Raw genomic sequence first — 25,354 nt, forward strand, 5'->3', positions numbered from 1 at the left:
ATAAGGTGCAAACAGTTAAATAGAAATACAGCTGAAAGTTGCTTTTAAATCTGGTAAACCAAATTTATTTATGATGTCAGCTATATCACTTCTGCTGAAATAGTTTCAGAACCAACAAGCTTCTCCAAACCATTCAGAACCCAGACCAATGGACGATGAGGGGGTGGCCTTACTTTGTGACTAATATAATTTTGTGATGATGATGATAATTCATTTGATAATAAATTATTGTGTTTACTTGTATAACTTAATATACAGCCTTTTGCAGAGAAGTATATTTTAACGTGCATAAAAGCGTGCTCTGAGGTCCATATAAATGTGTGTGTGTGTGTGTGTGTGTGTGTGTGTGTGTTTGCTTTATATATTTATCATTTATTTTTATTGACTTTTGTTGTCCAGTACATTGTGAAGACTTGAATCACTGTATAGTCCTTGTTTTAGAAGACTTCTTAGAAAGCACCTGATTGAGTTGACGTTGTTTATTTCAAATGGCTTGGTGAGATTATCGAGATTAGTAAAAGAGAAGTACAATGCACATAAGTACAATACAGTGAACACAAACTGCATGCAAATCTCAAACATTTTAACACTAGAGCAGGTTAAGAATAATCCAACACCCCAGTGTGGTAATTACATCTGGCTTTTTTTTTAGCTTAATCATTAAACATACATTATTATTATTATTATTATTATTATTATTATTATTATTATTATTATTATTATTATTATTAAAATGTTATTATTGACATATGTCCAAGTCTAAGTGTAAAAATAGCTAAATTCATTCATAAAGTTTATGCTAAGTGACTTCCCTTATTCATTCCCTCAGGATACCATGTACAAGTCTTTCATCAGCCTTCTGATCAGGAATTGTACATTTTTCAAACGTGACCCAAACCTGCAAACATTCCTTTTTATTCCACCGACTTCCTGCTTATGAAAGCTCCTTCATTTCAAACGTTGGCACTTTTGACTCTTCTGCTTTGCCCAATTCCCCACCTTCCTGCTTTCGTGTGGGCTCCGTGTAAGTTGCACCTGGACTGGGTTTACGTCCCTTGGGTGGTGGAATAGGTACTACGCTCTCTGTTGTACCCTCTGCCCCCTCCTGACCCTCAGCCACAGTTCTCTCCTTCTTCAGATTCAACTTTGCTGGCACATTTTTGGTTATGGTTTCCTTGAGGCGCTCTCCAGATCGTTTCAGCTGCTCACCTGACATGCGAATCTTCTCACGACGCTCAGCTGTCACAATGCGCTCACCCAGCTTATTAACTTTGCTTCCCAGATTCTCCTTGGTCTTGGTCATGTTCTCACGGGAAAACGTATTCTTCAAGCTCTCAATACGCTTCAGGCCAGTTTTCTTCATTCTGGCTGCTGTAGAGTCAGCCTCTTCCACAACCATGTATTCTTCATCTGAGTCAGGAATTAAGGTCTCAGGTACATCTGGATCAGCAGATCCTTCACCTCCTGCTGCTCCTTTAGATGCGTCCTTTGGGCCTGATACAGCTGGAACCTCAGAATCACCCTGTGAAAAGTTTGTGTATTTATTTTAGTGTAACTAAAAATTTGAATAAAAAGATGAAAAAATCTATAAATCCATTCAGATACTTTTTATGTTGTTGTTAGACACAAAAATAACTGATAATATATAAATAATGAAACTAATTTCATACTATTATTTTCTTTTATAGAAATCATGCAATATTTGTTCAATATTAAGCATTTGACAGACACCCTTAACCACAGCAATGTACATTTATCTTATTTATAGAGAGAGTTAAGGGCCCAGGGCCACAACCTTCCGATCAGTAGCCCAACACCTTAACCATTGAGCTATGACTGCCTTGGATGTGGAGGATATATTCATTCATTCATTCATTCATTCGTTTGTCTGTTCATTTAGCGACTGTGAATACGGAGCCTGTCCTGGAGACAGTTTATCATGTTCTTGTATATTGGGAGGAAATGGGACAATACAATAAAAACCCGTAAAAAATGTTAAACCATGCAAAATAGGTGTACTTCCTTTATAAAGAGAAGTAACACAAGTATTATTTGGGATTTATGCTAAACATTTAACACTCTTGTACTCAAGGTGATGTCATCACCGATAGTAAAAAAAAATTTTCTAAATGGAATAAAAATCCATTTGATTATAGATGCACATTATAATGTATTCTGTATTTTTTTGCGTATTAAAGCTCCTTTTGTGATTGCATAAGTATTTGTTTCTTGCTGCAGCACGAACTGATGAATTTTATATACTACTAAATGCATCTCCAATAGGTTCCAATTTGTAAGGTTTTTAGAGGCTTTAATGATTATTAATCATTAATCATGAAACCTGTGCGATTAATGATAGTCTGACATTTGAAAATTTCAGCCTTTGAATTATGTTTGATATTAAGCTCGTGATGATCAGTAATTAGTTTCACTGCAGTTACCCAGAATGACTCGCAGCTGAGAGCACTATATTAGGACATGTCACAGAGTAACTTCTCAGAATATCCTCGTACAAGTATGTCGGCTTTTGTCTGCATGCAGCACTACCTAAAAACACAGAAACTACAACTATGGAAATTAACAAAATTTACTGTAAAAAACTATTTTTTACTTTTACTATTAGTAAAATAGTTAGGAACATCATAATGTTGTCTTTTTGTGGTACATGGTCCCTTATGTTTAATGGTACATTGCTACAAAGACAGTAAAGTCTGACTGTTTATTCCTTCACATCATAAAGTAAACTTATGGTCAAATAGTTCAGGAAAAATACTAAAAGAAATAATAAAAGGTCATTAATAGTTTAAAACCATTATTAATACTATTTAACTGCACCCAGTCCAATATAATTTTTCTCATGCACAATACTGGCTCATAGTCTTTTGATACATAATTAAGTTAAGAGAATTTAACCTTAAGGGTATCTGCTATATTTTACTTCATTTGGTCCTTTTTTTTAAGGAACAAGGGATGAACCTTAACTAGAATATTAACATGGTGCATGACTGAAGTGTTTTCGGGGCTAGGACAAGTCTTTACCCCGTTCAGACATAGCACTTATGCAGAATTCTTACCTGGTATATAACCACACGGAACTTGTTTTTGTTTAGCAGCTCAGCCTGTGTTTCCTCTACCTTCTTGACACGTATATTTTGCTTTTCTATACGGACCCGCACATCCTTAATGTGACAGCTAACTTTTCGTGTTTTCTCCAGTAGCTTGTCCACAGTACCACTGGTAGTGGTGTGCTCCTTGGTTAGTTTTACTACATCTTCTTGGATGGTTTTCACATTGTTCTCCAACTCCAGCTGTCTCTGTTCCATGCGCTGCTGGCATGCCTGCACATTGTCAATGATCCCAGCCACACGTTCCAGGAGAGACAGAATATTCAAGGCATTGGGCTCATCTGCCACAAGTCCCAGTTTTTCCGCCATGCCCACCTTACCAGGTTCTAAAAGCCTGAGCTCCTTTCTTGAAGAGTAGAGCTCAAGATTACGGGTATTCAGGTAGAAAGATTGATGCTAGGCTCAAACCTAGAGTAAGAGAGCATTAGTTTTAACTAAACTACAAGACACACTAGGGTGAGAGACAGCTTCACTGGGCTACTGGGAAGAAAATCATGAATGCCCCACCCCACAGAAATCCAAGGGGCTTAAAGGGCAGGCCACTCTAAACCCCAAAGAGACACAGAGAGCAACTGAGAAAGAGCCTGAACTGTGACAGGGAGGGAGTGAACCAAACCAACACCACAGTTATATATATATATCTCTCTGGTAAGGTGACACTCTGACATTTAAAGACGTGTAGGGGAGAGCGGTCCATGATGTCAGTTTAAGCAACACACTTTAAGCAATACAGTGCTAAAGAAGAAAGACATATGTACATGGAGTGTATGTCAAACAAAGTACATTATTAATCTGACATATCATCATGTCAGCATGATCTAAGCAGTCATGATATGTCAGATTAATAATGTACGACATACATAAGTATTTGTGGACTTCTGGACATTACACCCATATGTGGGACTTCCCCAGATTGCCATCAAGTAAAGTGGCATAAATGTCACAACAAATGAAATAATTAAATTACAGGCATAATTTTCTATTTATTATTTTATTTATATTTGTTATTTCAGAACCTAGTTATAATTAAATAGACACATAGATTAATGATGTACACTATGGCATACATCCAATGACAGCTGAACATTACACCCACATGGGACTTCCCCAAACTGAGGAGACTAGCCTGAACATTTATTTATATAGAAACAAGATTTATTTCTATTATAAGTAAGCATCCCTGTATTTTAGGCTTAAACCACGATGATTAAAACGTGTAAATATCTTTATTGTCAGTGTGGAAAAGATGACGGGATTTATTTATTTATTTATTTATTGCAGGTGTATTTAATCAGTCCCCTGAAAACAATGAGTGTAAAAAGGGGTAAAAAAGATTCACAGAACTGTTAATAATAGTTAATAAAAACAATATAAAGATTTACATAACACAAGTTTTACTAACTTAATAGTTATATAAATAGTCATGACTTGAGCTAATTGACTTGTTACATTACACCATATTACCGATAGAACATCACGTCTCCTGTCCGAAGCCACGTGTTCTCTCACACGCCGGGAGTCAAGCGTGACGTGTCGAGGCGCTATTTGGGCGATACCAACTAGTGAGCCGGAGGGGGGTGAAGGGGGGAGGGGTGCTTTTCATTTCATTTGGTAGTTCGGATAAGCGGTAGAAAATGAATGATTTATTATGACAAAGTCGGATCGATTTAAATAAAACATTACAACATGTGTAACATTTCCTCGGTGTGTAAATAATGTTGAGGTGAACGGTGGTGTTTGTAATGTTTAACACTGATGTCCATTGGCTGCTTTTAGCTGCATCTTTCTTTTTACATGTGTCCATGTCCTTGTCCTCTTGTGTCCATGTCCACATATGTTCTTTCTTCTCCCATGCTTCTTTAATTGTCTTCACTCTTTCACGAGTATGAGATGATGCCTGGGGTTTTAATGATCCATAAAAAGTGATCCATTGCTCGGTGATATTTATTGCCCTGACTTTACCCATGTGCATCCTACACTACACATGGTGCCACTGGGGTGCACTGAGCCAGGGGCAGTTCTGAAGTGTGAATCCTGCTGAAGAAACATCTTCACACTAAAGTGCACTGCTTTTCTTAACAGCCTCACAGCTCTTCATAAAATTGTGACAATTTACCCAACAATTTATTTAAAGACTGCACACGTCACCTCACGGTTACAAAGTTTTAAAAAGGAAACGACATTATCTAATGTGTACATAATTAAGTGCCTAATGACATGTAGAATTGATGCGTTTAACTGGACATTGTCCTATTAAATGTCATAACTACATAGATAGATAGATAGATAGATAGATAGATAGATAGATAGATAGATAGATAGATAGATAGATAGATCTATATTTAAAATCAAATCAGTTAAAATATACAAACTGAATTATGCACACACAAGGATACTATTTTCCAATTAGCATTCATGTAGTTAGTATTGCTAATTTTGCTGTGTGCATAAGTCAATTGCATGTTTCCAGTTTACTTGCTTTAGTTATTCAGGAGAATAAGTGGATGCCTTATTAATTTAATGCAGCTTTAAAGCTTTTTTGATAAGCTCTGAAAGCACCCTGATGCCATCAGCATCGTATGTGTACTGTGGTGGATTGATACTAGATTGCTAGAGAAGAATAATATGAGTGGAAATTTAAAGATCTTCAGCATTAGAAGTGATGTTGGTAAAGATATATAAATCAAACTAAACTAATAAGTGTAATTATTATTGCCACTTTTCTTTACATTAAGTTGCGTAAAGCATCCACATGACACTTTCATTACTCTCAGCAAGCTTTGCTCTAGAATTCTATTTAGCTTGGATTAGAAAAGTGCAGAAAAGTGACCAGGAGTGAACCCCATGGTGTTTGTAGTGGCACTGAAGGCGGTTCCTGAGACTGTAATGGAAATATAATCAAATAAAACCATTAAAAATGTAGGATTTTACTGTAAAATCAGTGGCTAGGATCCCTCTAACTACTGCAACCTGAGTTCAATTCCCACTGGATGGGGATTTTTGAGTTATGGAAAGTTATGCAGTTACAGAATGACATCGGACTTCTGTTGTGAGTTCAAATCTGTTGAGTAAGGTTCTTAACCTTCAACTGTTAAGTTGTATACATGAGATAAATGTATGTCAGTTGCGGTGACCCTTAATGGGGGTCTCATGGGGAAACCCTAGATAAGACCATACATATTAGATAGATCTTATATTATATAGAGAGAAGATAGAAGTCTTTAGAAAGTAAGAATTAAACATTACTGTAAGTCAGCAGAATCAATCTCCATGGCTAAAATCCTTCCAATAATGTAAAATCATTACATTTTAACATAAAGTAAGAGAAATCACAATAGGTGATACAACTATACAGTCAAAGCTCCAAAGTACACAGCAGGTACTGCAAGTACAGCAGGTTTCATTCATGGTCTAGACCAAACCCTTGTGCAAGTGCATGGTATGTTTGAAGGAGCTTCCTGTCTCCATTATCTATCTTAAGAAGTCAGCTTTCTTAATCATTTGGAAGCAAAACATAACAATATAAAGAAAATCATTAATAAATATGTTGATGCAGTTGACAGCAGACAAATCAGAAGACAATTAATTTAATTATGTTGAATCTACATCACTGGACACGGTTTCATGCGATATGCAGTGTCTAGAATTAAATTAATGATAACTTTATCAAGGACACCACCAATAATATTACAAATTAAAATCTACACACATTTCAACATTAACTATCCACACACTCTGCATTCCATTGTCTGCAATTCATTTAAAAAAATTGCTGTTGTTTTTGTCATACATACATAACCAACTCCATTTGGTGTTCAGCTGCACTCACTAAAGTAAACACATTCAGTAACAAAGTGTACAGCAACTGTACCAAGAACATTTCACAGACATTTACAAAAAATAAGTAACAGAAAAAAAAGGTAGACAATGAAAAGCTGGCTTTCATCATTCTGTTGGCAGCGTTTACCGTCAACAAGCTCCTTAAATGTCCAGAAGAAAATGAACAAGGCACCATAAATAAACTAAAGATAAACCTATTGTCCACAGTTAAACACAGAAAATAACAAACATATTCTTAATTGCAATCCACATTGTACAAAAGGTATAAAAGCAAAAATAAAACAAGCTATATCATCCTGGATGAGGTGTCTGAAGTGAAATGACCCAGGTTTTGCTTTTGCCGACGTCCTCGGTTATTCTTAGGGCATTTTCTGTAATGAGAAACATTGCTTTTGTTTAACACTGGTTTGTTTATGGAGGCAAAAGCGTGCCATATTTAACAGATAAAAGCTAAATATCTCCAGCAATAACGTTAGCATATTTCAGGGGTCACGAACCTGGTGATACACATGACAACGGCCACAATAATGGCTATCTGCACAGCTCCAATTATAGCAGCTATGAGCACATAGTGCAGTTTCTGACCACTGGGCACCACATACAGTATGTTAAAGTCAGCAACTTCCTCACACTGTGGCCCTGTGTATCCAGAATCACACCTGAAATGAAAGAAAGATCATTTACTTTAGACATGAGCACCATATGCTTGAAGCCACTGAATCCAAACCCTGAACACATACCGGCACGAGGATTGTCCATATTTGAATTCACAGTGGCCGTGAACACAAAAGTTGTCATCTGTGCAGGGAATCGGCATCCAGCCATATCCTTTCCCTTCTCCTGTGTCTGCTGGGTCTAACATTTGAAATAAGTGTTCATTTAAGATAATGACTAATTTACTAAATTATACCAATCATAATTATATATAAAAATGACCGTGTTTACCAAAAAGATCAGGCTTGTAGGACAGACCATCATCACTTTTTTTCCCCTTGTCTAAAACAAGAAAAAACATTTTTAAATAACTAATGAAAGCATTTTTCATTATTAGAGATATAAAAATGTATTATACATAGATTACATTAAAGTATAAGAATATTATGCATCAGAAGGGAATGATGTAATATTAGAAATGTTAGTATAGGGGAAATGAATGGCCGAACAAACCATCAGATTAAACGAAAGTAAAACAAACCAAACGTTTAGTGTTGCATCCTCAGTACACAACACTAACACACAATACAGTGCTGCACATTTCTGTCTCTGGTTTAAGTTTTACCATCGTTTTGTTTATTGACACATTTCAATAGTTGATTTTTGTATTTGGAGTAGACACAGGCGAGTAAAAAAATGTAGAAAGCGATGCTCCTACCTGGGCATCTCCCTAAATGTTTAACGTCAATCTGCTCTTGTTTCAGACATGAAGCTTCTCGTACAAGGCAGGGGTTGTTGTAGGAGTTGCCATCTGTACCACACACTGGATTCTCATTATGCCCACTACAGTCAATTTTACATGAACACCTGGCAAACAATAAAAAAAAAAGTGTTCGTCAATAATAATGTGGAATAAAATCTTGTTTGAGACTCTAACAGTTTTGGAGATCGTCCATTGATAAATATTTGGCCATCGCCAAGACTGTGCATATAAATAAACCAAACTTTAAGAAAATGAAGCTGAGCAACCAGAACAGTGTCCAAACAGGCAGAGACAACTTGGAACTTCACTGTACAGGAAGCAGACAGGAAGCAGACAGGGCGTATTACAGCTCAGACTCAGGATGTGTTATATGTTATAATAATACTGTTATTGAATACGTGCTCCACCTGCCCTGCCTCTACATACTTGGGTTGTGCCTGCTCAGAGTCAGAGAAATGCTGTTGTGTTGGGGCTTTCTGAAGGGCCCATGTTTTGAGGTGGGGCCTCTTCATCAGTTTGAATGTTGAATGTGTTCCAAACTGAACAGTGTCTCAGCATGTACAGCCATGTCCAAAGGTTTCAAGAATAACTCTGTTTTTCAGAGATCTTGAAAAAGAAGAGTAAACACTGCAAATATCGACACTTTACATGAACTTAATGTTAATTGTCAAAAAAAAGAAATACTTAACATGAAATGCTTGTTGTCAATTAACTTCTGGGCCACAACCTGACTTATGGCAGGTCATTCTTGCATAATCAATACTTACAGTTTGTCAGAATTTGTGGGTTTTTGTTTGCCCACCCACCGCTTGAGGATTGACCACAGGTTCCTCAATAGGATTAAGGTCCCAAAATTTCAATGCTTTGTATCCCATGCCACTTAATTATCACTTTTGCCTTACGGCAAGGTGCTAGAAAAGGCATTACCTGTCACTGTAAGTGCTGTTGTCATAAATGTTGCTTTTGTTTGTTTTCTTTACATTTTTTGTATTAAATTAGTTGAAGTTGGAATTGAAATAAGATTTAGTACAAATTTGAAAGAAAATTATTAGACGCAAGAACAAAAGAATGCCTTATGGGGCTCCGCTATGTTGCATTCAAGTTTTGTGATTGTTAAAAGTAAAGGATAAATGACCTTAAAATGCAATTAAGAGATTTTCAAAGCTTCAAGACCTATTTTTATAACTAGTGGCCAACAAGGTATTTGTTCCTAAACTGGGGTGTAATAACAGCCCTAAGTAGCATTTGTGTTTTGTGTATTTATATAGTTCTCACGGCATGAACGCCTTAAACGCCTGTGTTAGAGATCCAACCTTTGTCTGTGTTGTTGTGGAGATAGCTACAGTCACCAAACTGGTCTTGGATGGTTGGGAGAAGTTGCTCTCAGAGGATGTTTCTGTACCGTTCCTCAACATGTTCTTTGGGAAAATTGTGAGTTGCCCACCCCTTTGGCTGAGAAGCAACTCCACACATGAATGGTCTTAGGATGCTTTACCGTCTGTATGTCACAGGACTGATGGTAGCGCTCACCTTTTCATCTTTTTACGGATGCCCCAATCAGATCGGTATACAACAGAGAAAAAGACTTAGTCCCAGTCCCCAGCAGTCCAATCCCTGTACCTTTTGCAGAATATCAGTCTGTCCCTGTTGTTTTTCCTGGAGAGATGCTCTTTGCTTCCCTTCTTGACACCAGGACATCCTCCAAAAGCCTCACTGTGCACTCACACCTGCCTGCTGCCATTCCTGAGTAAGCTCTGCACTGGTGGTGATCCGATCCTGCAGCTGAACCGACCTTAAGAGATGGTCCTGGTGCTTCCTCACAACAGTTGAACCTCTCTCCGTGAAGTTCTTGCTGATCCGATAAATGGTTGATTTAAGTGCAGTTTTACTAGCAGCAACATCCTGTAATGATGCCTGCACATGTCTCCTTACAGGTCACCATGGTTAACAGAAGAAGACCAGGACCACTCTCCTTTAAAATCTTCTATTCTGTTATTCTAACTTAAACAGCATGACAGTGTGATGTCCAGCCGTGTCCTCATCAACACTCTCACCTGGGGTAACAAGAGCATCACTGACACGATGTCGGCTGCTCCTTTTGTGACAGGGCTGAAATGCAGTAGAAATGATTTTCTTTTTGGGATTAAGTTCATTTTCATGGCAAAGACGGACTTCGCAATTAAATGCAATTAAATGTAAATCCGATCACCCGAGGCAGCAGACTTTGTGAAAATTAATCTTTGTGTCATTCTCAAAACTTTGGCCATGGCTGTAATTTCATTCCCCTTCAAACATTGTGTTATCGTACAGGTTCCTTTATAGTTTCATGTTGTAGCTGTCTTTTCAGGTTGTTTATGTAAGTATGATGTGTTATGGAGCTGGATGGAGCTGGATGGAGCTGGATGGCTGATCCAATATTGTCATTGAATCACCTTAAAAATAAAAAAAAATGATGCAATCTCAGTTCCTACTGGAGCTGTGATCTTTAGTCAGAGGCACAGAGGCGTCTAACTGCCGATGCTTATTGGGAATGAAGAAGAAGTTTGCGAAAACTTTGAGAAAAGAATGAATGGTAGAGCCAAGAGTCTACGGTTAGCACAAATTCTAGCACAAATGGCCAACTGTGTACTTCTGTTCACCAAAATGTCCCTTTCATGGCCTCTCCAAACTCCCCAATCCCTGAGCTTTTGCTCCTGCAACTGCCATGATATCTAATGTATATGTTACAACTGAATCAGGAAAGCACTCTTTTTAGTTTTTCACTGAAGCTTCTGCCAGATACTAACAAGTAACCCAGAAGACCTGGCAGGTGTCCCAAGTGGCATCAATAGTACTGATGAGCACCTTGTGTTAGAGTTCAGGCTACTGACAATCTGTGGCTCACAAAGTCTAATGGGTTCAGATCAGAGAGGCATCAGCACACAACCCATCACATCTCGAAACCGATCCTGTCCTGCATCTTTATAAGCAAACTTTGTTGATGTGATCTTTATTAATTTAATTCATAAGTCCTCAGTCAGCCATTAGTCACTAATTTCAAACAAAGCTGTAAGCAACTGTGATCATACATACATACATACATATATATATATATATATTTATATTTTACCAATAAGTCTCTAAATTCTTCTGTGCACAAATGTTGACTCCACCAACTAACATGTTAATGTACCGTAATTTGATGTTATGAAGAACATCATGAAGGTTACTAATAAAACAAAACAAGAAATATTAAAAACAACTGGATTCTAAATCACTTCTGATTACTTACGAGTCTTCATCTTCTGAATCCTCATCACATTCAGCACCGTATTTGCAGTTGCTACATTTAGTGAGTTTCTTGTTTGTATCTGTTCCTGATCCTTCGTCATCTACAAGAAATTAGACACAAATTAAACACGTTATGTTTATGATGTGATCAATAATCTGTTCATCACATCTAAAACAATATTAGCTGTTGTAGTGTTTGGTGCTTTCATCATTTAATTCCATTTCCCAGGAGATTTATCTGCTTTCTCTAAATAACTTGGTTATAAGAACAAAAGTATTAGAACAGACAGTGTTATAATGAGTCATTAATAATTATTATTATTTGCATGCATATCTCTTGTTAGCAATAATGTGAGAAACACAAACCAGCTGATAAAAGAAGAAAATTAGCATTGCACAAGTCATTTGCCAATACAACATTTTAAATTGTACCCTAATATAAATTTCAGTCCACACCACATCCTACTATTACCACAATGAAACTGGATGTTGTCATAAAAGTTCTTTCGTTTCCTCACCTCCATCCCCAGACCCTGAGCTGCTATCTGCAGAACAAAAGAAAACAAATTATCGTTAGCACTTTTATGTACTCTCAAAAGTCTCCATACAAAATGGAAATGAACACTTTTTAGCAAAAACAAATAAATAAATGAAACATCATACACAGTTTATATTACATAATTCCGATAGACTGTAAGAATTCCGGTAAGAAAAGAAGGTTGCAACTTTTACAGGAAATACATACGATACTGATAGCAGACTTATGAACACATTCATTTATTTATATTAAAAAAATCAAAACGATATTGAAATACAAATCACAGCAAATTATAGCTGTCATCTTTTGGTGAAAAAGGTTATTAAAATGTTTTATTAATTAAATTCTATCATATATATATAGGTATGTATTGTGGAACTAGAAACTAGGAGCTATATTGATGGATTGAAGCTCTAATGCAGAATGAGACACATCCTGTGACATAGTTCATGTTTTCATAAAGTTAGCCAGTGTTAGTGTTTAAATTCTACTTTATATCATTAATACTTTTGTGCTGCTGCATTTCGTTTGTTGTCTGTCGGTTAAATGAACTAGTTACTGGTTAAAAATGTTCATTATTGATTCTTATTGTGTTTGAAAAATCACTTTACATTTTATTGTGTATTGTTTTATTTATATTTGAATGCTCAAAAGTTCTTGTTGTTACTTTGTAAAGGTTAATAAACAGGTTATTAACAAAACAACGTAAACAGTTGTTTATATTTACAACCTGTTTTTGGTTATGTAAGTTATTACTGTATTCATGTCGTATACCATCAACATGAAAAACTGATACCTCACATGGAAAATCAGTGAATTAAAGAAGGTGTACTTTCTTTTTCAGTCATGTGGCTGGATTCCACATTGTGTATAAAATGGGACAGACATAAGGTGCTTATTTTACCATGTTAAACATACAGTATATCAAAAGTCTTCCAGAATGACCATTCATGATTGGATCACTATCCCACTCCACAGACCGTGACCAGGCACCTGATACACCCTGATACACCCTGATACACCTGATACACCCTGATACACCCTTATACACCTGATACACCCTGATACACCCTGATACACCTGATACACCCTGATACACCCTGATACACCCTGATACACCTGATACACCCTGATACACCTGATACACCCTGATACACCTGATACACCTGATACACCCTGATACACCTGATACACCCTGATACACCTGATACACCTGATACACCCTGATACACCTGATACACCCTGATACACCTGATACACCCTGATACACCCTGATACACCTGATACACCCTGATACACCCTGGGCAGGGGCCGGGTTCAGAATAGAAGCATCGTGTGTTTGTGTGAACTCTAATAAATGAAATGTAAAAACCATTACATGAACAGATTTGGCCTTTAACAGGCACCGAAACATCAGTGTGCAGAATTCATTGTACTAATTGTTTTCCAGATTTAATTCATTAACACGTTCTGTTTCTGTGAGAACATGTTGTTGAGCTCCTTTTTTTGGTAGTGCATCAAAGTCTGGAGTCGGTTTTGTTGTGGAATTCTCAGGATAGATCCGAGGTGTTGGTTAGTTAACTTGGATCCGTGACGGCTTTGTTGATGTTCATGACGCTGAAGGTCTGTTCACACACACTGGGAATAAAACTTAAAGAACTCCACCTTTGTGTTTAATTTGCTGGCTATAGCTTGGTCAATCAGCTCCACGTGGTGGGTCACAGTTCTGCATGATAATTCACATTTTATGATACCTGAGAATATTTCTATCAAGAAAAATTCAGAATTATCAATCTCAAAAGGAAATCTCTCCAGTTAGAGTGCACAAATACACACAGACTCAAAGTGAATATTAGCACTAATGTTATGGCACCGCAGTATTTAGGACTCACCTGGATCGCAGGGTCCAGGAGCTGCCAGAGAAACAAGACGTTGCTGAGTGCAGGCTGCTTGCCTTAAGTAGCACTCGTTCTGATACGTGTCCCCGTTAGAGCCACACACAGGGACGTATTTTTCATGACACTGTCAGAAAAATTTACATGTTTAAAGTCACTATTAAATAAAGAACAATAAGTGTAAATGTGATATAGAAAATGCATGATTTATTTTTTACCTGAAAGCGGCACACACACTTATGGTCAGCGCTGCAGGTTCCATCATAGCGACATGACGATTTGTCACACACTCGCAAATCACTCTTCTTCTCCGACAAATCTGGTGTAAAACAGCCAAACATTCAAACACACATCAGTATCAGTAACCGTGTGATTTGTGATCATGTATTCTTCATTAAGGTTACCAAGCTCAGGTCCTGGAGTGCGCAAATTGGTTATCTATCTTTTCGAATATATATAATATAATTTAAGAATATCTTATATGCCTTTAAAAGCCTTCATGCATGCTCACATGGATTGCAACACCATAACCGCCTTTCATCAGTACGGTTATAATACCGTCTATAGACAAAAGCTTGGGGCATCTGACTGTGCTTTCTGAACATAATAATAATAATAATTCCAGATTTATTCCCTACTTTATGATTATAATAACCTAAACTGTTTTGAAAAGTCTTTTCTCTGTTGGACAGTCACTGTGGATTTGTCCATTCAATCCCAAAAACCTTAGTAATGCCAGGCAACGATGTCAGACAAGGAGGCAGTTTCTCCCAAAGATGTTCTGTGGGTTTAACGACTCGTGTAAAACATTTTCCTTAACAATAAAATGAAGATGAAAATGTTAGTAACCATTATTTAAAGGAATGTAAAAACCCATGTAAACAACCATTAATTAAATCAATCTGCTTGGTAAATATTTACAACTTTAATAGAATTTGTGGTTTCATCCGTTCACACTACAGAAAGTATTAGTTATCTTGTCTCAAAGATGTCAGAGCATCTCAGTGTCACTGTAAAGTTTTCAAAGTTTTGATTATTCAAAAAAGCTAGGCTTAATATTTGCAGCTGAATGGTTGGCTTACTCTGTACCACAGATGGTACGTACGTGCAGGTACGGTCACATGCATCTCTTCTGTGTGAACATTAGCAATTAAATTAAAAAGTTCTATTTTGCAAGAAATGGAATGTTATTTTTTATTTTTACAATTAATTTCAGGTAAATGTGATACACTCTTTGACTCCCCTTCAAAACATTACTATGAGAGGTCTATTGGCTACCTGCTGGAGTATTTGTTTGAAATCTGACCACAGTGATTGATTTTTACTAAACCAATCATACCCTCATAGAAAACTGGGCTTAAAAAGCCAATCAGTCTTAAATCTCAAGGCTGCGGATTTCACCAGTCTGGTTGTTAGTTAGCGAAACTTCAATATTCTAAAAACAGAACTGTGCATGTTTACAGTACAATGATTTAAATATGTTTAAATGTTACAGCACAACACAGTTACAGAACAGTACAAAACAGTTTTTTCAGCATCATAACATACAGAAAGGTCCATAAATATTTGGACATTGTCAAAGTCATTATTATTTAAGCTGTCTACCAGTATTTTGAAAGTACAGTTCTTACACTATTCACCCAATTTTGATAAAATATATAATTATATCATTCTTTATTAGGTTCAAGATACGTTTACATGAACCTGCTTAGCAAATCCTTAAAAGAACCAGAGGTGACAGTGGCAAGGAAAAACCCTGAGATGATACGAGGGAGAAACCTTGAAATGAACCAGACTCAGAAGTGACCCTCATCCAAAATTGGGTGAAACTGGACAGACATTAATGTAAATGTAAATAATGTCATTTCTACAACCGTTTGTAGTGAAATTGTGTGACCAAGAGCTCCTGAGAAACTAACAGGTCAGCATCATTTCTGAGCTCAATATAGACTTAACGCTAATTCCTTCCTGCTGAAGTCTTCAAATGTTTGCTGACCAACAACAAAGCTGACCGACGCAAGAAGTGTGATAATCTCCAAATGGTCCTATAACACGGCGTGAGGTGAGGTTTGTGGCTGGTGACGCAATTACTCTTTCACAGTCATATGCACAAATATAAATTCAATAGCGTAGCATAAATGTACCATTCACTTGGCTGCTTGCACACTGATTCATGGTTATTTATTACCTCCTGTTTGAGTGGAACCTTTGGACCCCTTCGGTGACAAAGGAACCGGCTGCTTCACCTTGTGCTTTTTTAGTGCAGATTAGTAAGATAAGCAAGACGAAATATAAGTGAAATATATCACATAGACTATGGAAAGTGTCCATAAACATTATAATAGTGAAATACAGAGAGATAGCAGCAGCCATATGCCTATTACACACACTCAGTCCAGTTTGGAGGGATTGCGCTATCCGAAGTTAGAATAAACTCATCGCTGTCTCACATCGCATCTCTTGCTAATTAAAAATGCAAATTCAGAGATTTTTATAATGAAATGAAAAAAAAAGTGTTAGGGGATGTGATTGCCTAGTAGTTAATGTGTGTGTGTGTGTGTGTGTGTGTGTGTGTGTGTGTGTGTGTGTGTGTGTGTGTGTGTGTGTGTGTGTGTGTTTTGGTGTATGTATGTTTGTGTGTGTGTGTGTGTGTGTGTGTGTGTGTGTGTGTGTGTGTGTGTGTGTGTGTGTGTGTGTGTGTGTTTTGGTGTATGTATGTTTGTGTATGTGTATGTGTGCGTGGGTGTGTGTGTGTGGGTGGGGGGATAGGGTTGTGTCACTAAATCTGGCAACACAATACTTTGTGAGAATTTACTTAATTTACAGTTGATTACACAAACTTGTGCCTGGACACAAAAGCTCAGCCTTTTTTTTAATTCCCATTTATTTCTTTGCTTTTGAGACTTTTTAACGGACATTTCCTGCGCATTATGGTTTGGACATGCAACATTGCCCCCTAGTGGAGATGCTGAAAGAAGTAACCTGTACAAGCATCTGCACTTTGGTCACAGAAGTATAAAACTTCTTAAGCTATAAATAATCTTTACACCCAGCTCTGACTCGCATTATACACAGTAGATAGACTTTTTTGTCTTAGCTGTATTAAATGCAAGTCCATTCACAATGTATTGGAGGTCATTATGTTTACTGCCTGCACAAGGACGACTCTTCTAAAGACGCACAATGGACCAAAAAAACTAAAGTAAGACATTACATCTGGGACAATAGAATTTCTTACTGTAGATTTTACACACTTAAAACAAGAGATGGTCATTTTATATTATTCTCATTTACAATAAAGTATTATTCATTATTAGTTTTTCTGTAGATTTTGATTATTTTATAAAGGAAACTGTTGTACTGCTTTAATAATGTAATATTTATGTAAGTATACAAATTAAGCAATCAGACAGGTTTATATTTAATTTAGTCAAACCAAATTTAATATTAATTCTTGGTACTTTACTTATGAATATTTATATTTATAAAGTACAAATATTCCTGAGTGTATATATTTGAACAAAAGAAGACTAACTAATGTACTAACTACTAACTACAACTTAATACACTTCAAAACATAGTTTGTATGGATTTTTATGGAATATACTATCGAGTTTAAATTGCTTATGTTTAATATTTTTACATAATTTACCAGACGGCGTTATCAGAGTGACTTAAACAAGTGCTTTGTAATCGCTGTCTTTGGGGACAAAAAACACAACATAAAACCATCATGTTAATTCTCTAGGTCAGTGACTAATAATAGCGCTGTCAGAAGTCATTTTATGTCATTGGCATTCATTTAAAAAATATTAATAAAGAAATTGTAGAAATATTACTAAACAATAACCAAACAAAAATAAAGCTAATCATTGCACGATGACAAGAGAAATTATGTCTGTGAATAACCTTAAGCTGTTAACAAATGCCTCAGTTGACAAAAGATTTAGCACTCACCTAGTCTTATTAATATTATACATGGTTAATTATTTTATTCGTGAATCAAATAACTCTCAGGTCTTTACATTCATATTGTGCTCCAGCTGTGTGTGCATTGTGAACTTTTTTGTAGTGTTGTGATTAGAAACACACGTAAAGAGTCACGTTAAGTCAACAAATACACACAAGTGCTAAGAAAATCAGGCTTTCTGAGACTTTTGTAAAACCAGCAGAACATTTTAGCCAGTAAGCCTAGTTTTTTACATAAACCTTAATGATCTGTAAAATATATATTGACAGCCATCAAGGTATATTAAAAATATTAAGTATTTAAAAATAGATATAAAATGAAAGTATTTTATTCATTGATTATTAACTATTAACTTAGTTTTCAGCTAAAAAGAAAGGCAAACTGGTGTCTGAGCAGATATTTCACATGAAGGAAGCTGAAAATCAATCAAAAAAAATAAATTATAAGGGAAAAGCCAATGGATTCCAATGGAAGGGAAGAACCAGTGAATTGGCATTCAGATATAAAGTTAATCATGATAATTACTCATTTTTGCCTCTGTATTGTGCTGAAAACCCTGAAACATGGCATCTCAAGCTGTTTTATTAACTGCCCTGGCCGGCTCAATCACAGGACTCAAATATTATCAAACCAATGTGTAAAAGTTTGGAGAAGAGTGAGAAACTGGTTCCCTGATCCAACCTCTCTGAAACGAGAGCATATTCTGCTAAATGAAGGGAACAAAGTTCCACTAGAATATATTCAGAAGTTGTATGAATCTATTCTAAGAATGTTGGAAGCCGTGTTGAATGCAAATGGTGATCGAACACCTTATTATGTCCATCAAGACATTCATACTGTAACTGGCCGCTAATCTAGTTGTAGTCTCAAACATTTAGCTGTCTACATTTACATCTGTAGCCCTTACTATTGGTTTATCCTGTTTAAGGAAGGATATGAATGATAGGGAACAAACGTGTGATACTGTAGTTATTTAGTTTGGGCAGTCCTATCCAGATGCATATTCAGGGTGAAAATGCTTTAAGAGAGAGAGAGAGAGAGAGAGAGAGAGAGAGAGAGAGAGAGAGAGAGAGAGAGAGAGAGAGAGAGAGAGAGAGATTCAGTGTTTTAGCCAAACAAAAGTTAGTCTTTATAAAGTCTTCCTTCACAACTGTGTACTTTGACATATAAAAGTGAGATTCCTTTCATGTTATTGATGTTAATTGATGATATTTCACAATCATGGGGAAATGTGGTCACTGAGCCTCTTCATTTTGTTTAAGGTCATGATATTAATGGTATCCTGGCCCACCAAAATCCATGAATAAATGCTGATCTTGCCCTTAACCGATGAAATGCCACAACACTCACTATTTAAAGTAGCTGGCTGGGGGCAGAAGCAGTGTAGTGCAATCTTACCTGTGTCTTAATATATTTTCTGCATCTTATGATCACCACACAATGTTCATGAAGTGATACCCTGTATTTCCTGGCTGTTTACATGGCTGAACACAAGATATTCTAGTCAATTGTTATGCAAAGCTTTTTGTAGAAGTTATACTTCAATACTTTTGTAGGTATCGTTGGTAGATGCTAATTATAGCCTTTTGGTGTCTCTCAGACTTTTTTTTGACAGCGACTTTTAATAGGATGCCTAAATAACAATGACACCACTGGTGTAATCATTTTACCTTTGAAAATTTGAACACTTTATCATGTTGCTCTTACCCAATCTAGTGATTATTAAAATGCAAATATAAACCAAAAGTCGATAATGCCTAAAATGTGATGTCATGTAACATATCGAAACTAACATATGAGCTATACATACAAAACTCCTGCCAAATCAATCCAATGGATCTGAATTGAAATGATTGTGAATTACTATTCTATTATATCTTTATAAGATAACTCTCAGTAGCACTGGAACATTGCTTTAAAGTGTTCTTTCATGTATTTGTATGTGAATTTGCTGGAGGGTCTCTATTATTATTATTATTATTATTATTATTATTATTATTATTATTATTATTATTATTCACCAGTGTGTTAGTTCTTATTTTGTGTAATATGGTTTTGTGGTCATTATTCTGCTGGCTAAGCACCAAAATGCTGAATGTAATGCAAAAGTCCTTCCCTCTTCCAAAATTACAGCCAGTCGAAAATATTTCCTTTCAAAATCATTCAAAATGTCTAATATTATCACTGAGTTATTTCTATGCTTAGTAAATGTGTAAGGCATAAACAAAAGCTTTATCTATACTAGAATGTGACTAAAATTGACATCATAATATCATTCACAAGGCCCGTCTGTTTATTAATCTTGGAATACTCTTGGTTTGACTGTTCTGATTGATTCTCCAGGATCATGGCACCATGAACCAGTCCTGAAGAACGCATTCACTCCGAAATAATCAGCTACACAACACAATATGGGGATTTTTTATCTAATTGCAGAGCCGACCAATCATTTCTTTGCTGTGATGTGGCCCAGGAACCACGAGGAGCCTTGGAATATTTCCTTGCCCATTAATTCATCCGTGTAATTTAACTCATGCTGGTATTTAGTCTGTATCTCCGTTTTAAATGGAAACGTTTCCCAGTTTATTGTATGGTCACAAATCCGGGATGCAGAAACCTTTAGGTCATTTTAGCAGCATGAAGGGTGGGGCTCAGGATGTCTTTTAAATTGTGCCTCGACAAACCCCATACCCGGACAGCAAAGCAGAAAAGTAGGTTAAGTTAAATGGTGTAATATTGCAGTGAAAACACAAGTCTAACCTGGACATTGTTTCCCTTTGTCAGGCGCACAGTCGCTGCCTTGAGGAGACTGAACTCCGAGCGCAGCGGCGACGGTCAGGAGGCAGAAGAGAGCGCAGTGGAGATGGCGGCATCGTGGTGTTCCGATCCTCATCAGCTGATAGTCTAAGATCATCATGACACAGTGTTTCCCGAGTGCACTTCTGTTCGTTTTAGCAATCTTTTAAAATTACGATGCAAATACAGAGGGAAAAAAATCTGTCGCAAATGTGCACAGCTACCACAATTCGATGTTTCTTGTTAAACCCGTGTTTCGGGTGTCGGATAGTTCCAGAAAATGCAGAAGCAAAACCGTATAAATCACAACAGATCAGAAAAAACGTGCATTTTACATATAGTTCCCACTCAGTTTGCTGTAAGTCGTCCAGAACACTTCCTTTGGTCCTTGTCGTGTCTATAAGCCGAACTAATCGTTCCTTCCTTTCTGTCTTGTCTTTGTCTGCATCTCCACTGTGATCTCTCTCCTGCCTCCGATCACCAAAGCTTTGTGTTTATTCCGCTGGATGTGGCGTTTACTGACGCTCTAAAATACCATACGACAAAAGACAAAGCGTTCCAGTCGATTACTAAAACCCTGCCAAAAAGCCAACAACAAAGGGTCCACAAGGATGGTTTGAAGTCATGTGACCTAAGACCACCTCCCCCAATTCACATCAGGAATCTGTCGAGGACGATGTTACTGAAAAGGAGGCTTTTAATCTGACTGCAGGTGAAAACGTTCCCCAAAACACTCAGCAGTAAAGAAGAAAGTAAAAGTTTTTTTCCTCCACAATTAAACTGCAGCATGAAATTTAAAGCAGCGAAATATGTTTTTAAAACAAACAAACATAGTATTTATTTTTGATATCATTGTAGAATTAACCATATTAATGCTCCAGGGGCACCGACATAACCACAGACAGAAAATTAACATTCTATACATTTACGTGAGCACTAGTACTTTGTGCGCAAAAATCCGCAATTATCGTGGGACAATTTAATGGAAAAACGGCAACAGCTGATCCGCAATGCTGAACCAAAAGGAAAAGATGAAGAAAACATTTATTTAGCTTATTTAGCCATTTTTTTTAATTAGATTGGCAAGATAGATAGATAAATAGATAAGTGCAAATTTGTCATTGCATAGTACAGGTACATAGCAAAGAAATGCTGTTCAGCATCTACCAGAAGTGCAAATAGTAGAAAAAAATGTGCAAATGAACAAGAGAAGAAAAATATATCAGTATATGTATGACAATAAACACATTTATGGCAGGTAGTCTGTGCAAAATAGGAATATGTGCAGCTGTATAGACAGAATGTAAAAAAACAAAAATTATATACAGTTATGTTGTGCAGATTTACGCATCATGTACATTATATGTACAAGAGTAACCAAGAAATATACAGTGTATGTAAGGTATGTAATTAATATACAGTTCTAGACAATTATAATTGGTAGAAATTATGTAATGTTAAAGTGATAAGAACAAACATTTTTCATGTCCTCTTTTGGATGGTTTATGAATTGCACAATATACACTGAAAGAACTTAGATACTGAACTATATCATATGCAGTAAACAGTTTGCTATGTACTTAATCAAATCAAATCAAATTTTATTTGTCACATACACACACATACAGGGTACGATATGCAGTGAAATGCTTTATGCAACTGTCCAGTATAAGAATAAAGAATATCAAAAAAAGTACAAAAAATAAAAAAATAAAATGAGAATAAAATAATAAGAAAGTATAAACTATATAAGAAAAACTATATAAAATTATATAAAAATATGAAATATGTGGAGAATATGAAATAATGTATGTACATATACATAAGTATAAATAAATGTGTATGGTTTTTAATGATTGTCCTTAAAGTGACTAGGTGCAGTATGGTGTGTAAATAGTGTAAATAGTGTATAAAGTGGCACTGTGCACTGACTGTGCTGTACATGTACATTTGCATGTACATTTTGTGACAGGTGTCTATCAAACAGTGACTATGTAATATCACTGGTAAAGATGATGTGTTGGATAAACTTAAAATATGTATGCACCATTTTTGCATCACACTTTTTAAGTATGACCAGGCCTCCGGTCCCTGGTGTCGCCTGATACCGGAGACATTATAGGGGACGCCGAAAGCGGTGCGCGAGGAAGCGGAAGCGCGGTAAGAGGGTGGGTGTCCGTGCTAGGCTAAAAACAAACCCTAGCTGGCCGGCTCTCCCGTCCATTCTACTAGCCAACGTTTGCTCCCTGGACAATTAACTGGACTACATCTGACTTGAACGCTCTACACGGAGAGAGATTAGAAACTGCTGCGTGCTTGTTTCCACGGAGACGTGGTTCAGCGACAGAGTTCCGGACGACGCCATTCAGCTCTTTGCGGTAAGACTCACGGTGGTGGTGTGTGTGTTTATATCAACATGGAATGGTGCAAGAACTCTGTGCTTATTTCTACTTACTGCTCATCGTCAGTGGAGTTTGTGACTGTTAGATGCAGACCATTTTATTTACCAGGGGAATTTACTACTGTTTTCGTTGTCGGAGTTTACCTTCCTCCTAGCGCTAATGCTAAAGTGTCTCTAAGTGAGCTATACGGAGCTATTAGTGATCTGCAGAATGTTCACCCCGATGGACTGTTTATCATAGCCAGAGATTACAACCATGCAAATCTTAAGTCAGTGCTCCTTAAATTCCATCAACATGTGGACTTTGCTACAAGAGGTGAAAACACGCTGGATCTTGTTTACACAAACATTCCCGGCACGTACCGTGCGGCGACCCGCCCCCACCTCGGCTACTCAGACCACATCACTGTTATGCTAATTCCAGCATACAGACCACTCGTCAGATGCTCAAAACCGGTTCTGAAGCAGGTGAAAACCTGGCCAGCAGGAGCCACTTCTGCTCTTCAGGGCTGCTTTGAGTGCACTGACTGGAATATCTTCAGGGAGGCTGCAACCAATGGTGACTCCATCAACTTGGAGGAGTACACGTCAACAGTGACCAGTTACATCGGCAAGTGCATTGATGATGTGACCGTCTCCAAGACCATCACTACATGCTCCAACCAGAAGCCGTGGATGACTGCTAACGTGCGTGCTCTGCTGAGGACTAGAGACCTAGCCTTCAGAACAGGGGACAGGGTGGCCCTAAGAACAGCAGGGCCAAACTGTCCTGAGCCATCAGAGAGGCAAAGCATGCACATGCCCAGACAATCCACAGCCACTTCCAGGACATCGGAGACACCTGGAGCATGTGGCAGGGCATACAGGCGATCACTATCTACAAGACAGCTTCACTTGCTTGTGATAGCGACGCCTCCCTCCCAGATGCGCTGAACGATTTCTACGCTCGGTTTGAGGTACAGAACAACGTAACACCAAGGACGACCAGGTACTCTGTCTATCCATGGCCGATGTGAGGAGATCTCTATGCATAGTTAACCCACAGAAGGCTGCTGGACCAGACAACATTCCTGGCAGGGTGCTCAGAGAATGTGCAGAACAGCTAGTGGATATCTTTACAGACATCTTCAACATTTCCTTGAGCAGCACCGTTGCTCCTACATGCCTCAAAACTACCACCATCGTTCCTGTCCCAAAGAAGTCTACAGTGTCCTGTCTCAATGACTATCATCCCGTTGCACTCACACCCATAGTTATGAAGTGCTTCGAGAAGCTCGTCATGAGGCACATCAAGACCCAGCTACCACCCTCACCGGACCCCCTACAGTTCACGTATCGTCCAAACCGCTCCACGGATGATGCCATTGCCACAGCCCTCCACTTAGCCCTCACCCACCTGGACAATAAAGACACTTACAGTATGTACAAATGCTGTTCATAGACTTTAGTTCAGCATTCAACACAATCATCCCTCAGCACCTGATTGGGAAGCTGAGCCTGCTGGGACTAAACACCTCCCTCTGCAACTGGATCCTGGACTTCCTGACTGGGAGACCTCAGTCAGTCCGGATCGGGAACTGCATCTCCAGCACCACCACACTGAACACTGGAGCTCCTCAGGGCTGTGTGCTCAGTCCACTGCTGTTCACTCTGCTGACTCATGACTGTGCAGCAATGTACAGATCGAATCATATTATCAAGTTTGCCGATGACACGTCCGTGGTGGGTCTCATCAACAAGAACGAAGAGTCAACAACTAACTGCTTGGTGTAAAGCCAACAACCTTTCTCTGAATGTGGATAAAACTAAAGAGATGTTTGTGGACTTCAAGGGGAGCACAGAGCGACCACTCTCCGCTGAACATCGACGGATCATCTGTAGAGATCGTCAAGAGCACCAAATTTCTTGGTGTTCATCTAGCAGAGAACCTTACCTGGTCACTCAACACCAGCTCCATCACCAAGAAAGCCCAGCAGCGTCCATCACCAAGAAAGCCACTTCCTACGAAGGCTGAGAAAGGCACATCTCCCTCCCCCCATCCTGACCATGTTCTACAGAGGGACCATTGAGAGCATCCTGAGCAGCTGCATCACGTGCATCAG

At 37.7% G+C, this 25,354-nt stretch overlaps 2 protein-coding genes across 2 annotated transcripts; both read right to left on the reverse strand.

Moving 5' to 3' along the window:
- Positions 1-464: 464 nt before the first annotated feature.
- On the reverse strand, positions 465-3,742 carry cavin4b (caveolae associated protein 4b). The gene is made up of 2 exons (XM_027162091.2): positions 3,075-3,742; positions 465-1,522 (listed from the first exon to the last, which is right to left on the reverse strand). The coding sequence occupies exons 1-2, from the start codon at positions 3,432-3,434 to the stop codon at positions 935-937; spliced, it is 948 nt and encodes a 315-aa protein (XP_027017892.1). The 5' UTR covers positions 3,435-3,742; the 3' UTR covers positions 465-934.
- Positions 3,743-6,696: 2,954 nt separating this feature from the next.
- Positions 6,697-21,542, reverse strand: tmeff1b (transmembrane protein with EGF-like and two follistatin-like domains 1b). Its single transcript, XM_027162086.2, has 10 exons — positions 20,816-21,542; positions 14,304-14,404; positions 14,083-14,212; positions 12,171-12,197; positions 11,654-11,753; positions 8,338-8,486; positions 7,911-7,961; positions 7,706-7,820; positions 7,463-7,624; positions 6,697-7,336 (listed from the first exon to the last, which is right to left on the reverse strand). The coding sequence occupies exons 1-10, from the start codon at positions 20,970-20,972 to the stop codon at positions 7,252-7,254; spliced, it is 1,077 nt and encodes a 358-aa protein (XP_027017887.1). The 5' UTR covers positions 20,973-21,542; the 3' UTR covers positions 6,697-7,251.
- Between the last annotated feature and the right edge of the window lie 3,812 nt (positions 21,543-25,354).

This window comes from Tachysurus fulvidraco, chromosome 3, assembly GCF_022655615.1.
Source record: "Tachysurus fulvidraco isolate hzauxx_2018 chromosome 3, HZAU_PFXX_2.0, whole genome shotgun sequence".
Taxonomy (NCBI): Eukaryota; Metazoa; Chordata; class Actinopteri; order Siluriformes; family Bagridae; genus Tachysurus; species Tachysurus fulvidraco.